This window comes from Zalophus californianus, chromosome 11 (genome assembly GCF_009762305.2).
Source record: "Zalophus californianus isolate mZalCal1 chromosome 11, mZalCal1.pri.v2, whole genome shotgun sequence".
Taxonomy (NCBI): domain Eukaryota; kingdom Metazoa; phylum Chordata; class Mammalia; order Carnivora; family Otariidae; genus Zalophus; species Zalophus californianus.
Genome location: NC_045605.1, coordinates 979,000 through 993,652, shown reverse-complemented (window position 1 = coordinate 993,652; position 14,653 = coordinate 979,000). Strand labels below are relative to the sequence as shown.

The 14,653-nt window shown below is 42.2% G+C and overlaps 1 protein-coding gene across 1 annotated transcript in view; it reads left to right on the top strand.

Moving 5' to 3' along the window:
• Window positions 1–14,653, top strand: part of MMP20 (matrix metallopeptidase 20) — a 52,528-nt gene that overhangs the window by 23,628 nt on the left and 14,247 nt on the right. The window contains exons 7-8 of the mRNA XM_027578894.2: window positions 4,446–4,582; window positions 5,509–5,665. Of these exons, the coding sequence (XP_027434695.2) occupies window positions 4,446–4,582; window positions 5,509–5,665 (294 nt within the window). The remainder of the gene's footprint in view (window positions 1–4,445; window positions 4,583–5,508; window positions 5,666–14,653) is intronic.

Genomic DNA, 14,653 nt, shown 5'->3' with positions numbered 1-14,653 from the left:
GCAAAGCCCGCACAATGGAGGGGGACATCGTCCTCCTGCGGTCTCCCAGGGTCTCTTCCGGTTGTAAGATTGCGTCATGGAAAGTCAACAAGTGGCGCCGTATTTCTTAGACTGAGTCTGGGTTATGTGTTAAGAATTCAGACAAAGAGGCAGAAGGTGTATTACGACCCCTGATTCATTGCCACCTCCTCTGAGCTCCCTCCTCCTGGCTAGGGATGGGGCCCTTTACAGGTTATGGCCTATTCACAGGGGCGCCCACAGGCTTCTCCAGTGGGATAAACAATTTAGGCACGCTAGGCACAGCTCTAACTATTTTTAAGCACTGCCTACATTTGGGTTTTTAATTCTACAAGCTGTGTTTTTCTGGGGATCAATGAGATGAACGATACATGTTTGATTTCTTGGGCTCTAAAGCCTTCTGACATAAGGGGGTTAGTGAAATCCCCCAAATGAGTGCATGTCAGCCAAGAATGTGAGTGTTTGTATTTCAGAGTTTCCAGTGACAAAAATTCTGTCAGCAAGGCAAATTCAGAAAGAAACAGTTCTGTTGATAAAACCCAAGTTTTACCTATCACCAATCAATACATTTGTAGAGTGAAAACATGCCTTTCTACAGTATCTACTAATTATTGTAAGAGTAGTCGAGAGTTTATAAGACACTTTCAGATGCATTGTCTCAATTCATGCTTCGAAGTGTTAGCACACATGTTATTAGTATTCTCACTTTTATTGGACAGAAGGAAACTGAGTCTCAAAAATTGAATGACTCACACAAGGTCCCACATCCAATGATAAAACCAGGTTTCAAGCTCCCAGGGGGAGATAAGCAGCAATTCCTTTGCAAATATCAAAAACAGAAAGAAGAAAGATCCCTCCTCCCCATGAAACAAGGGAGCGGGATGAACGAGAACAGAGTCAAGGAGAGTCAAGTGTTGAAGATGATGAACTGTGAAGGTCCCCGCGCAGCTCCTGCTGAATCCCCAGCAGGAGCCGAGCAATGAGGAGGTGATGGGCTCCTTCCACAGGTGGGCGGTGAAGATAGCTGGGCACAACGCGGGAAGAACAGAAGTTCAGCTACTGTGGGTCACATCCCCAGGTGTGCCGGGCGCCCAGAAAGACGGATAAGCATGACCCTGCCTCAGGTGAAGGCTACCAGTGAGCTAGTCTCAAACTTGAATTAGCGTTGTTCTTTGAGAAAAGGAAATGAACATTTCAGAGAATATGAAAATCAGTGATCTCATGAGTTCCTCTCACTCCCTGGCACCCATTCATTGAACCAACAAGTATTTATTGAGCCCTGACGTGCCAGGCACAGCGTCGGCTCCTGGGAGCACGAGATAAACAGTCCAGCTAAATATATAATCAGCAGATCCCCTACTATCAATAGGTGCCATTGTTTCGCCCTCCTCATCAAAGATCAGATGACAGATTCCCGATAAAGTGTTCACTTATTTCTGTGACTGCTTCCCACACACCCTGGAGCTGCTCTTTTCCAATAGGCTCACAGATTGGTTTTCTTTTCGCTTATACTTTAAATCCATTTCCAGATGTATTAGGAGGTTACTTGCTATACTTGGGGTTTGGGGGTCAATTTTAACTCATTTATATTTATAATCTATAGCTGCAAGTTTGTAAATCCTCTGGGTATATGTTCTGGTGCTTCATTCCCCACCATTAGTACTGAAAATTTTCCTGATTACAATCTCTTCTGGAATTTGCACAACGTTCCGTAAGTAATGGATAGTATTTATTTCTACCTTACGCGCACAGTTTATACATCTTAATACGTCGTAACACTGTTTAAGCCAGGGTCCCCTGATTTTGGCACTACTGATATTTCAAGGCAGACCAGTCTTTGTTGGGTTGGGTTGTCCCGGGCATGGAGGCGTGCTGAGCAGCTTCCCTGGCTGACCTCTCCCTCTGGAGGCCGATAGAACAACTCTCCGCAAACATGGCCAAATGTCTCCGGGGCACAAAATCACTCTGGGTTTAGAATGACCGCTCAACTTCCCCTTAGTCCTCACAATGCCTGCAATGTCTTAAATCAGGGTTGATTTAGAAAGGAATTTTAGATTCTACCACATGTGAAAAGTTCCAAAAGCACAGTTTCGGTTTGCGGGTGCTCTTCATCACTACATTTTACCACCTCTCCTACTGAGTCACTTGGGACATCCATGCCCTAACTTCTGATGAAAGATAGGGCTTACGTTCGCCTAGAGCCACCTGTTGATTTTTAAATGAAAAATGAAAGCCAATATTTCCCCGCGTTAGGTGCCCAAGGATAAAGTGCCTGGAAGTCCGCCGTACCTCATCAGAGACGTGATTCAGACAGAGCCTCCCCTGCCCGGCTTCCTCACCTCCTCACCCCCACCACCGCAGTCCCCAGAAACGCACCTCGGTGCCTGGGTCAGCATCTGGCACGGTGATGTGAAGAGTCAGCATTTCAGAACCATGTGCTGAATTAAGTGAAAAACACTCGTTTTATGGATTTCTCATCAGGTTCCCAATTAATGCATTGTTATCAAAAATCAGATGACAGGCTATGGACGTGATACGTTTATCTGTTTTCGTTACCCGAATCTGTGGGGTTCCCCAAACCCGTGCTCATGTTGTGGTGGCAGAGAGGAAGAAGGGGAAGGCGGTCCCTTGCACCTTCAAAAAGCCTAGGTCTGGGGACGGGGGTTCGGGGGTCCCCAAGTTATGAACACAGAAAAGCAGAGATCGCAAGGCTGGGAATGAACAAGGAGATGAGATCAGGTGGAGATGAATATCGAGACAGCTGCAGTCTAAGCTGCTCTGTCTGCCCCTAACCAACAGACGACCTTTGGGCCCACGAGCCTTCCTGAGCCTCGGTGTTTCATCTGTTAGTACAGATATTCTAGAGCAGGCTGTGATGTGTAGGGCATGGGGCAAGCCAGTGCACCTGCCACAGATGCCTGCCACCCTGTGTATCATGTATGGTGGGTGCCCAGTCAGCGGGTGGGTAAGACCTAGGCAAATTATAATGTTTAGAATGGACAATATCTAGCTCTATGGCACTTTATGGTTTATAATCACTTTCCTATGCATTCTCTCCTTGGATCCTCGGAATGACCTCATGAGACAGCCCAGGTATTATTATTTGCATCTAAGAGCTAAGACTGAGCTTGGAGATGCCGGTCAGAGTTAGAACTCAAGTCTACATTTCCTAAAGCATGATGTGTTTTTCCTTCTGCATCGTGATGCCGCATAGGGAACAAAGACATGTCTCTCTCCATAAGGCTCTTTTAAATTCATCATCAGCTAAATGGCCCCACCTGGGACACCTTCACCAAATCCCCGAATGCAGTGGAATTTCCCTCCTGTAGCATATGCTCTTTGTCCACATCCTAAACCTGAGAGTGTGTAGCACTGGTTCTAACTGTCTGATTATAATCCTAACTCCTGAATCACATACCTGTCTGAATCCTAACTGCCGAATCACGTACCTGTCTACACTCCTGGGCTGTAAGCTCCCCGAGGCACGACTGGGTCTCATTCAGCGTCTCATCTTTGATGTCTACCCCAGTCCCTGCTAATAGGCACTCCATAAATATTTGTTAAATTAACTGACTAGGAAAACTCAATGTAAGATGGAGGCGTTCCTACACTAACTACCCAGAAAATTAAATGTCAAAATTTATTATAGTTTCCCTGTCCACAAATAATTTTATGTATAGAGTCTACTTTCTACAGAATCAAGTAAACTCATATTTTATGAAAATGATTTTCCTCTCCAAAATTCCAAATGGATCCCACGTACATTGAATGTTTCAGCTCAATACCTTTGTGATACTGCCACAGTTTTATGGAAATAATTTTGGATGAGTGGATGGATGAGTCGCTTAAACTTGAGTTAATTGGTGTGTACCAGATTTTCTGTTAACTAGCCATCCATTTCAAGGATATAAACCCTTTCAATAGATAAGTATTCAATAGATAACTTTCGATATAACTGATAATTGTGAATGTTCTTGCTGGCTTTATTGGGAATAACTCGCACCTCCCAACCACAAAGATTTGGTGCCATTGTAATATTCATAATGTCCACCAGGATGGTATTTTATCTTTGCGAGATTTTAGTTTTTAAAAGATGAGAATAGGAAAAGGACATCTGCATCAAGGGATGCCTGGAATTGGAAGGGGCAGAGCTTAAATGTGCGAGACACCGGGGTTATCTCCTTGCCATACCCCTCCATGTTTTGAATGTCCTTAAGTAAGTGAAGGAAAGGGGATTGCAGGGAGGCTCCAAGAACAAAAAGGAAAAAGAACTATTTACTAAGGTGAAAAACATATGCTCTCCTTAAAAACAAGACAAGGGCTCGAGGCATTGAGAAATGATCCCTGCAGTGTGGCTTGCAGTACACATCGGTCCACGTCGCGCTCAAGATCTAAATCAATCCCTGCTCTTGTGGATTGCCCAACAGGATTTTCTGGCGTCGGCAGGTTCACATGATGGCGGGGATCCGGCCCAGCACCATTACCAGCTCCTTCCCCCAGCTTATGTCCAACGTGGATGCAGCTTACGAAGTGGCCGACAGGGGCACCGCTTACTTCTTCAAAGGTACCCTACAGATCCGTGAGGTACAGGAACGGTGGGGTGCCCAGCGTGTTGGGAACAGCTGGTACTGGGAGCATTTGGTCAGGGATCGTGGAGCGTGCTTGGGTCACTCCTCCTCAGGTCGGCCATGAAATGCCGCTCTGTTGTACTATAACAATGGCACGGAGGACAATGACTCTCACAATGTTCTTAGAGCCAACACTCTGCCCTGGAGAGGCACCATGCTAAGTGACAATGCCCAGGGGGGCTATAAACCTGGTCCCCGCCCCTCAAGGTGGCATGGCATGCCCCACTGAGAGCCTCTAGTCAACAAAAGCCAACGTGGCACCCCATGTGAGGAGAACACCTGTGACTCTGGGAGGTGGGCACGGTGTCAGTCTCTGGCTCCAGCCCTTTACTATCAGAGTGACTTTGGGGAATTATCTAACTGCTCTGAGCCTTCATGTCTTCCTGGGCTTATAAGTGATTATAGTAATATCAACCTCAAAGATGCGTTGGTGGCTAGCCAATGGGCGTTATCCAATAGGTGGTACTGTCAATTTTAGCTTATTTTTCCTGATGCTGGGGGATGAAGGTACAAGGCCAGTGCCAGCTTACAAATCACAGCATTTGTCCATCACATGCCCCTTCTCTCCCATGCATATATATGAGACTGAAATGAGGCTATACACATGAAAAGTATCTTGAAAAAAAATTAATGTGTGAAATTTAAGACCCAATTGTATCAAAATTATTACTTTGCTAAGGCATCACTAGAGATGTTTGCCTCCAGAGTAGTTTTAATTGAATAAAAGCCTATACGTTGGGTTACAGCCATGGCAACTATCCCATAAACTACTCCCATTTGGGATCCTGCATAGAAATCCTCATGAGTGAAGTACATCGCCGAGTGGTACAGAGTTTTTCTGAACTTTAATTTCTGTGTTCAGGCCCCCACTACTGGATAACAAGAGGATTCCAAATGCAAGGTCCTCCTCGAACTATTTATGACTTTGGCTTCCCAAGGTATGTGCAGCGAATAGATGCTGCTGTCTATCTCAAGGATGTGCAGAAGACCCTTTTCTTTGTGGGAGATGAATACTACAGGTATGGCTTTTCTCCTTTTGATTGTCCAGATATATTCAATGGGAAGAAAAAATCCTTTTGCAGAAAAGAATGCAAAGCGAGTTTGCGATCGGCCCATTGACTCCTCTTGGCCCCTGGGATGCCATTTACTCATGGTTGACACGGTCTCTAAGATACGAAACCACCCAAACAACTGAAGCATTCATTCATGAATCCCATTGTTTGTTCCCTAGCACATGAAACATCCTAATCCTTCATGCATTTATTAACTGGACCTCCAGTGGCCTAAAAGAGTGGACACAGCATCCCCAAATACATTGCTAGCCACAGGGAATGCCTCGGGGTAAAACTGACTCCTTGTTATGTGGGTACCAATGCATCCCAGAATATTCTGTGATTTTGTGCTACATGGAGGTAGTCGTGACTGTGGGGCTCTTTGAAGGAAAGTTCTGCTGAAAGGAAAAGCCCTTATTGCTAAGTCTTTTTATCCGACCCAGAATGTGAAGACTCTTCTTACCCAAAGTGGATCATACACAATTGTCCTGCAGACCTGAGTAAGGTGACATCTGTCATCCAGTCACTGTGCACAGGGTCACACCTCATTCCACCTGCTGGGTTTCTATCCTTAACTGACTCATGTGAAGGGTGAGCAAGCTCTGCCTCTGCACACCTCCCCCCTACTCCCAGCTCTCATGTCCACAGTACTTGTTCATCTGAACCTCAGAAGAGAGAAGTAAAAACAACAGATTCTAAGCAGTTGACTATGCTAATAGTTTAATTTTTTCAGATTTTATTTATTTATTTATTTATTTATTTATTTATTTATTTATTTATTTTATTTTATTTATTTGAGAGAGAGCACAGAGGGAGAGGGAGAGGGAGAAGCAGACTTCCCGCTGAGCAGGGAGCCCAACATGGGGCTCGATCCCAGAACCTTGAGATCATGACCTGAGCCGAAGGCAGATGCTTAACTGACTGAGCCATCCAGGTGCCCCAATGCTAAAACTTTAGGTCCATGATAGGATCTGGTTGGAAGCAGGAGAGTACCCAACTTTGGTCCATGGGTTTTCATTTTATTTTATGTCACTTATTTAAGTTTTAATTTAAATTCCAGTTAGTTAACATACAGTGTAATATTAGTTTCAGGAGTAGAGTTTAGCGATTCAACACTTCCATCCATCACCCGGTGCTCATCACGACAGGTGCGCTCCTTCATCACCAGCACCTGGTTCCCCATCCCCCACCCACCTCCCCTCTGGTCACCATCAGTGTGTTCTCTGTAGTTCAGAGTCTGTTTCGTGGTTTGTCTCTCTTTCTTCTTTTTCTCCTTTGCTCATTTGTTTTGTTTCTTAAATTCCACATCTGAGTGAAATCATATGGTATTTGTCTTTCTCTGACTGATTTATTTCACTTAACATAATACTCTCTGGTTCCATCCATGTCATTGAAAATGGCAAGATTTCATTCTTTTTGACGGCTGAGTAATAATCCATTGTATATCTATATACCACATCTTCTTTATCCATTCATCTGTCGATGGACATCTGGGCTCTTTCCATAGTTTGGTTATTGTTGGGAATGCTGCAATAAACATCAGGGTGCATATATCCCTTCAAATTCATATTTTTGTATCCTTTGGGTAAATACCTAGTAGTTCAGTGCCTGGGTCGTAGGGTAATTCTATTTTTAACTTTTGGAGGAACCTCCATGCTGTTCTCCAGAATAGATGCACCAGCTTGCATTCCCACCAACAGTGCAAGAGGGTTCCCTTTCCTCCGCATCCTCACCAACACCTGTTGTTTCCCATGTTGTTAATTTTAGCCATTCTGACTGGTGTGAAGCAGTATCTCATCGTGGTTTTGATCTGCATTTCCCTGATGATGAGTGATGTTGAGCATCTTTTCATGTGTCTATTGAGCATCTGGTTGTCTTTTCTGGAAAAATGTCTATTGTCTTCGGCCCATTTTTTCATTGGATTATTCATTTCTGGGGTATTGAGTTTAATAAGTTCTTTATATATTTTGGATACTAACCCTTTATCAGTATTTGCAAATATCTTCTCCCATTCCATAGGTTACCTTTTAGTTTTGTTGATTATTTCCTTCTCCGTGCAGAAACTTTTAACTTTGATGAAGTCCCAATAGTTTATTTTTGCTTTAATTTCCCTTGTCTCAAAAGATATGTCTAGTAAGAAGTTGCTACCTCTGATGTCAAAGAGGTTACTGCCTACGTTCTCCACTAGGATTTTGATGGATTCCTGTCTCACATTTAGGTCTTTCATCCATTGTGAATTTATTTTTGTGTGTGGTGTAAGGAAATGGTCCAGTTTCATTCTTCTGCATGTTGCTGTCCAATTTTCCCAACACTATTTGTTGAAGAAACTGTCTTTTTTCCATTGGGTATTCTTTCCTGCTTTGTCAAAGATTAATTGATACATAGGTGTGGGTCCATTTCTGGGCTCTCTGTTCTGTTCTATTGATCTGTGTCTATTTTTGTGCCAGTGCCATACTGTCTTGATGACTACAGCTTTGTAATATAACTTGAAGTTCTGACCTATGATACCTCCAGCTTTGCTTTTTTTTTTTTTCTCCAAGGTTGCTTTGGCTATTTGGGTTCTTTTGTGCTTCCATACACACTTTAGGTTTAAGGTTGGCATTTATGTAGATTGCTTTAGGTAGCATAGACATTTTAACAATATTTGTTCTTCTAATCCATGAGTATGGAATGTCTTTCCATTTCTTTGTGTTTTCAATTTCTTTCATCAATGTTTTATAGTTTTCAGAGTACAGGTCTTTAAACTTCTTGGTTAGGTAGATTCCTAGATATCTTACTGTTTTGGTGCTATTGAAAATGGGATGGATTCCTTAATTTCTCTTTCTGCTGCTTCATTATTAGTATACAGAAATGCAACAGATTTCTGTACACTGATTTTGTATCCTGTGACTTTTATCTGTTCTAGCAGGTTTTTGGTGGAGTCTTTTGGGTTTCCTATATATAGCATCATGTTGTCTGCAAATAGTGGAAGTTTGACTTCTTCCTTGCAATCTAGATGAATTTTATTTCTTTTTGTTGTCTAATTGCTAAGGCTATAACTTCCAGGACTATGTTAAACAACAGTGGTGAGGGACACCTGTGTGGCTCAGTCAGTTAAGCAATCAAAAGTCTTGATTTGGGCTCAGGTCATGACCACAAAGTCATGAGATTGAGCCCCACATCGGGCTCCTCACTCAATAGGGAGTCTGCTCAAGATTCTCTCTCCCTCTCCATCTGCCCCTCACCCCTACAATAAATAAATAAAATCTGTAATAAAAAAAAATAACAGCTGTGAGAGTAGACATCCCTGTCTTCTTCCTGACCATAGAGAAAAAGCTCTCAGTTTTTCCCCATTGAGGATGGTATTAGCTGTGGGTTCTTCATATGTGGGCTTTATGATATGGTGGTATGTTCCCTCTATCCCTACTTTGCTGGGGGTTTCTCTCATGAATGGATGTTGTACTTTGTCAAATGCTTCTTCTGCATCTATCGAGAGGATCATATAGTTCTTATCCTTTCTTTTATTAATATAGTTTATCACACTGATTGATTTGAGAATACTGAACCACCCTTGCAGCCCAGAAATAAATGCCACTCGATCGTGTTGACTGTGGTGAATAATTTTTTTAATGTACGGTTGGATTTGATTTGCTAGTATTTTATTGAGAATTTTTACATCCATCTTTATCAGGGATATTGACATGTAGTTCTCTTTTTTAGTGGGATCTTTATCTGGTTTGGTATTGGTAATGCTGGCCTCATAGAATGAATTTGGAAGTTTTCTTTCCTTTTCTATTTTTTAGAACAGTTTGAGAAGAATAGGTGTTAATTCTTCTTTAAATGTCTGGTGGAATCCCCCTGGGAAGCCATCCGGCCCTGTACTTTTGTTGGTTGGGGGATTTTTGATTACTGATTCCATTTCTTTGCTGGTTATCAATCTGTCCAAGTTTCCTATTTCTTCCTGTTTCAGTTTTGGTCATTTATATGTTTCTAGGAATTTTATCCATTTCTTCCAGGTTGTCCAATTTGTTGGCATATAGTTTTTCATAATATTCTCTTAAAATTGTTTGTATTTCTGTGGTGTTGGTTGTGACCTATCCTCTCTCATTTGTAATTCTATTTATTTGGGTCCTTTCTCTTTTCTTTTTGGTAAGTCTGTCTAGAGATTTATTAATTTTATTAATTTTTTCAAAGAACCAGCTCGTGGTTTCATTGATCTGTTATATTGCTTTTTAGTTTCTCTATCATTTATTTCTGCTCTAATCTTTATTATTTCCCTCTGTCTGCTGGCTTTAGACTTCTTGTTCTTCCTTCAGCTCCTTTAGGTGTAAGGTTAGGTTGTGTACCTGAGATTTTTCTTGCTTCAGAGGGTAGGCTTGTATTGCTACATACTTCCCTCTTAGAACCACCTTTGCTGCATCCCAAAGGTTTTGAACCATTGTGTATTCATTTTCATTTGTTTCCATGTATTTTTTAATTTCTTCTTTTAATTTCCTGGTTGACTCATTCATTGTTTAGTAGGATGTTCTTTAATCTCCATGAATTTGTGGTCTTTCCACTTTTTTTCTTGTGGTTGACTTTAAGTTTCATAGTTTTGTGGTCTGAAAATATGCACAGTATGATCTCAGTCTTTTTGTACTTGTTGAGGCCTGATTTGTCACCCAGTATGTGATCTATTCAGGAGAAAGTCCCATGTGCACTCGAAAAGAATGTATATTCTGCTGTTTTAGGATGGAATGTTCTGAATATATCTGTGAAGCCCATCTGGTCCACTGTGTCACTCAAAGCCATTGTTTCCTTGTTGGATTTTCTGCTTAGATGGTCTGTGCATTGATGTGAGTGGGGTGTTACAGTCCCCTACTATTACGGAATTATTATCAATGAGTTTATTTATGTTTGTTCTGAATTGTTTTATGTATTTGGGTGCTCCCAAGTTGGATGCATAAATATTTATAATTGTTAGATCTTCTTGTTGAATTGTCCCCTTGATGATTATATAGTGCTCTTCTTCATCTCTTGTTACAGTCTTCGTTTTAAAGTCTAGTTTGTCTGATAGAAGTACCTCTATCCTGGCTTTCTTTTGCAAGAGAGATGGTTTTCCATCCCCTCACTTTTGATCTGCATGTGTTTTTAGGTCTAAAATGAGTCTCTTGTGGGTAAGAGACTCTTATTTTTTTTATCCATTCTGACACCCTATGTCTCTTGATTGGAGCATTTAGTCCATTTACTTTCAAAGTCGTTATTGATAAATATGTATTTGGTGCCATTTTATTACTTGTTTTGTGGTTGTTTCTGGAGCTTTTCTCTGATCCTTTTATCTTTGTCACTTTCATGTTTTGCTGATATTTTTTAGTGATATATTTGGATTTCTTTCTCTGTATTCTTCATGTTTATTAGTGATTTGTGATTTGTGGTTACCATTAGGTTTGTGTATAACCTCCTTGGCATATAGCAGTCTGTATTAGGTGGATGGTCATTTAAGTTTCAACCCATCCTTTTTTCCTCTCCTCCCCACGTTTTAGGTATATGTTACTGTATTTTATATCCTTTCTTTGTGAGTTCCTTGACTGATTTCTTACAAAAATATTCATTTTTACTGCTTTTGTGTTTCCTGCCTTTATACTGTCACTTTGGGTCTCTCCTTTCCACTCAAAGAGGCCCCTTAGATATTTCTTGCCGGGCTGGTTTAGTGGTCACCAACACCTTCAGTTTTTATTGGTCTGGGAAGCTCTCCAACTCTCCTTCTGTTTTGAATCATAGCTTAACTGGCATCTCACCTATTTTCAATAACCATTTCTATGGCATAAAAGAAATTTATAAATAAGTACATTATGATCTTCTTCCACCTGACTGATATCTTCTCTAGTCTGGCCCTGAGAAAACAGTATACCAGATATATTTCATGAAGAGGAACATTTATTTTCTAGAAATGAATGCCAAACAAATGTAGACTGACTCCAGGCCCCTGAGGGCCCTGGGAGCATTGCTCAGAGTATCATGTGGTGTCCTGATTTGTCATTTCCAGTCCAATGATTAAACCACCAAGCCAGCTATTTTTCTTTAGAACTTCCTTTCTGGATTCCTGATGGTAATTCATTTATTAAGCCCCAAATAGCTGCTGGGCAGATTCTCCCAAGTCTTTTCTTTAAGATAAGGGGGCTGGAATCACAGTGCTGACATACAGGAAGCTAGGTATTGAGAAACCCAACCCCCACTGTGGGTTTTCAGAGAATGAGACTGAAGGTGCACATATAAGCGTGTGTGTGGGAGTGGGAGGGCATTTATGTTGTGATTACTCAGTTAATTTCTCAAAGATTGCTCACAGCCTGACTCTCACTGGGGGGATTATCCACTCTCCCATTATTTCAGTTCTCCATTCAGTGCCTGGTCTTTGGACTAATCTACCATCCACCAGCAAAGCATGCACCTCCAGCCAGGCAGAAGTGAGGCTTAGCAGCTAACACAAGAGGCTTGATGAGAGGTTTTTAATTCTCTGTAAATGTAAGCTTGCGGAGGGAGAGTGTCTCTGATTTTAACAAGGCCTGATTCCCCGCTAAGGAAATCACAGTGCACCTTTCCAACTAAGTGTCTGTGAGTGTCTGTTGAGGAGAAGTCTTAGCAATCTGGATAAAACAGATTCATTAAAAAGTTGGTCTAAGGGATTAACTGAAATATCAAAGACTCATTTTGATGTTAAGGGAAGGGAATCACAGAAGGTACTTTTAAAATTAACCTTCTGAGTTTCTTGAGAATATTAAGTGAGTAACGCATGTAGACACTAGCCCAGAGCCTGGCACATAGTAGGTGCTCAAATAGAGTAACCGTTCAGTAATTGTAGGAGCTTATATGGTAATCAGCGAATACCTGCTTCAAAAGTTGTGATAATTAACAAATGATTGTTTAAAGCTCAGTAGTTCTCCGAGCAGCAATCCAGGCAAAGAGCAGCTCAAAGGGAATTTCCTTTTGAAAGACCGAAGGCCCCAACATTGCACTGAAACTCCTGCTTTTGGCAAAGCATAGACAGTCCCCTCACCAGTGAGAGTCCTCTGTCGGACGTCCTCTAACACACTGGTTTCTGCGCTAAGGCATAAAGCAAACGACCTTGACCTACAGCTTAGAAGTTCAGAAAAGCTGTTATAAGCCACTCCATTAACGAACCCCCCCAAACTGCACACCCCCGTTTTAGCAAAGCCTCACAGGTAGAACATCTTACTGTCACATTAAACCATGTATTGATGAGAATGATGTTTGGCTGCTGGTAAGAGACCCGAAAGTAACTGTGGTTGAAACACATAAAGGTCTGTTTTTCTCACATACATAACACATCCGAAGTTTAATAGACCTAGAGCTAACTCAGTGAGTCCACCACCACCAGGGACCCAAGTTCCTTGTAACACTGTGCCCTACTGTTAACATGGAGATAGCACTCTCGTGGTTGCCCTAAGACCCAAGTGGCCAATGAACTTCATTCCTTCTAAACAGGAAGAAGGAGGAAATGGGAGGAAAAACCAAAGGAGACGGATGTTCTGTCAATAAAGCACAGGGCCGTACTCAAAAAACACACAAGGCCAGAGTTATAGACCAAGTTATAGACCAGGAATTTGGTTGACAGCATGTTAGGACTTATTTCCCTTAGTCATTCATCACGACCTTCTTCGGTCCTCATGCTAGGTCAGTCTGTGACACAAATGATGTGTCGAGATAAAGGAAGTCTCTGGATACGCTTGTTGTCAGGGAGAGTCTCCATGAACTCCTGGGGTGGAACCAGTTTAACGAATGACGGGCCATGGGAATGCTATTGAAGAACTTCCCCCACTGAGGATGGAGGGTTGGCTTGGGGCCAGGTTGGTTCAGGCTCTAGGAGTGAGAGCCCACATGTCGGTGTGGTAGTAACTCCCCGGGGAGCAGCCCCAGGGAACTACAAGGTAAATCCAAAAGGGAGCTCTACCATGCTAATGCCACCACACATTACATGATGTGCCGTGTAAACTCACCAAAAGGGCTTCTTCCCCATTCGCCCGTTGGCTTTTACTCCTTCCTTTCCTCTTCCTGGCAGGCCCAAACGATCCAGCCAGTTTTTCTTTCTTTACATGACTTCCATTACCTTTGGCTAATTTCTCCCTGTAGATATTCTCTCTTGCTTACCAACAGCAGGGCAGTGGCTACACCAGGGAGTTCCTGGGGACCAGAGGTCCATCAACTCCATCATCCTTGGAGGCAGTCAGTGTTTTCTGAAGTTTGTGTAAAGTGATGTGCAAATCCAGGGGCCCCAGCCCCTTTCTATCCCTAAGTCAGTCTTTCTATGCAGACAGACTGGAGAGATGATTGATGCAAAATAAGACACATTTTCTCCTTCCTAGATGCCCCACGTACACTGAAAATTGAGTGTTTATTTAAGGATTTTATAGTTAGTCACCACAGAGAAATAGGTAATAAGTAATAAAAATAAGAAAGATGGGTAGTTCAAAATCTTCTTTTTTAATCTTAAATTTTTTAAACTGCATTACCAAACTACCACTTTCAATCTACGTATATTAGACAAGATTTTGCATCAGGCTCTGTACTAGGACCTTACCACTCAGGAGAGAGCACAGAGTTTGCTGCCTGAGAGTGTGGACAGGAGTAACAGAGTGCTCATCTCAACTCTCACAGCCATCATTGGGCAACCTGGATTGCCTTTCTGTTTTGGTTTAATCTTCTTCAAAAGGGAGATGGAAATGGCATCTGCTTCATAGGGCTGTGGGAATGGAGGAGAAAACTGTGAGACTCCCATCACATGATAAATAGTCAGTTTGTGTTGGGTGCTATCCACACTCAACAAGGCCTACAGTTGAGAGTAAATGCACAAGGAAATAATTAAGAGTAGTCCAAGTGTGATAGGTGTCCTGAGAGAAGACTGGATGGAGATCAGTGAGGCAAAACAAAGAAGAAATGGCCAACGCTAGTAAAGGTGTCAAGAAAGAACCCTCAGAGGAA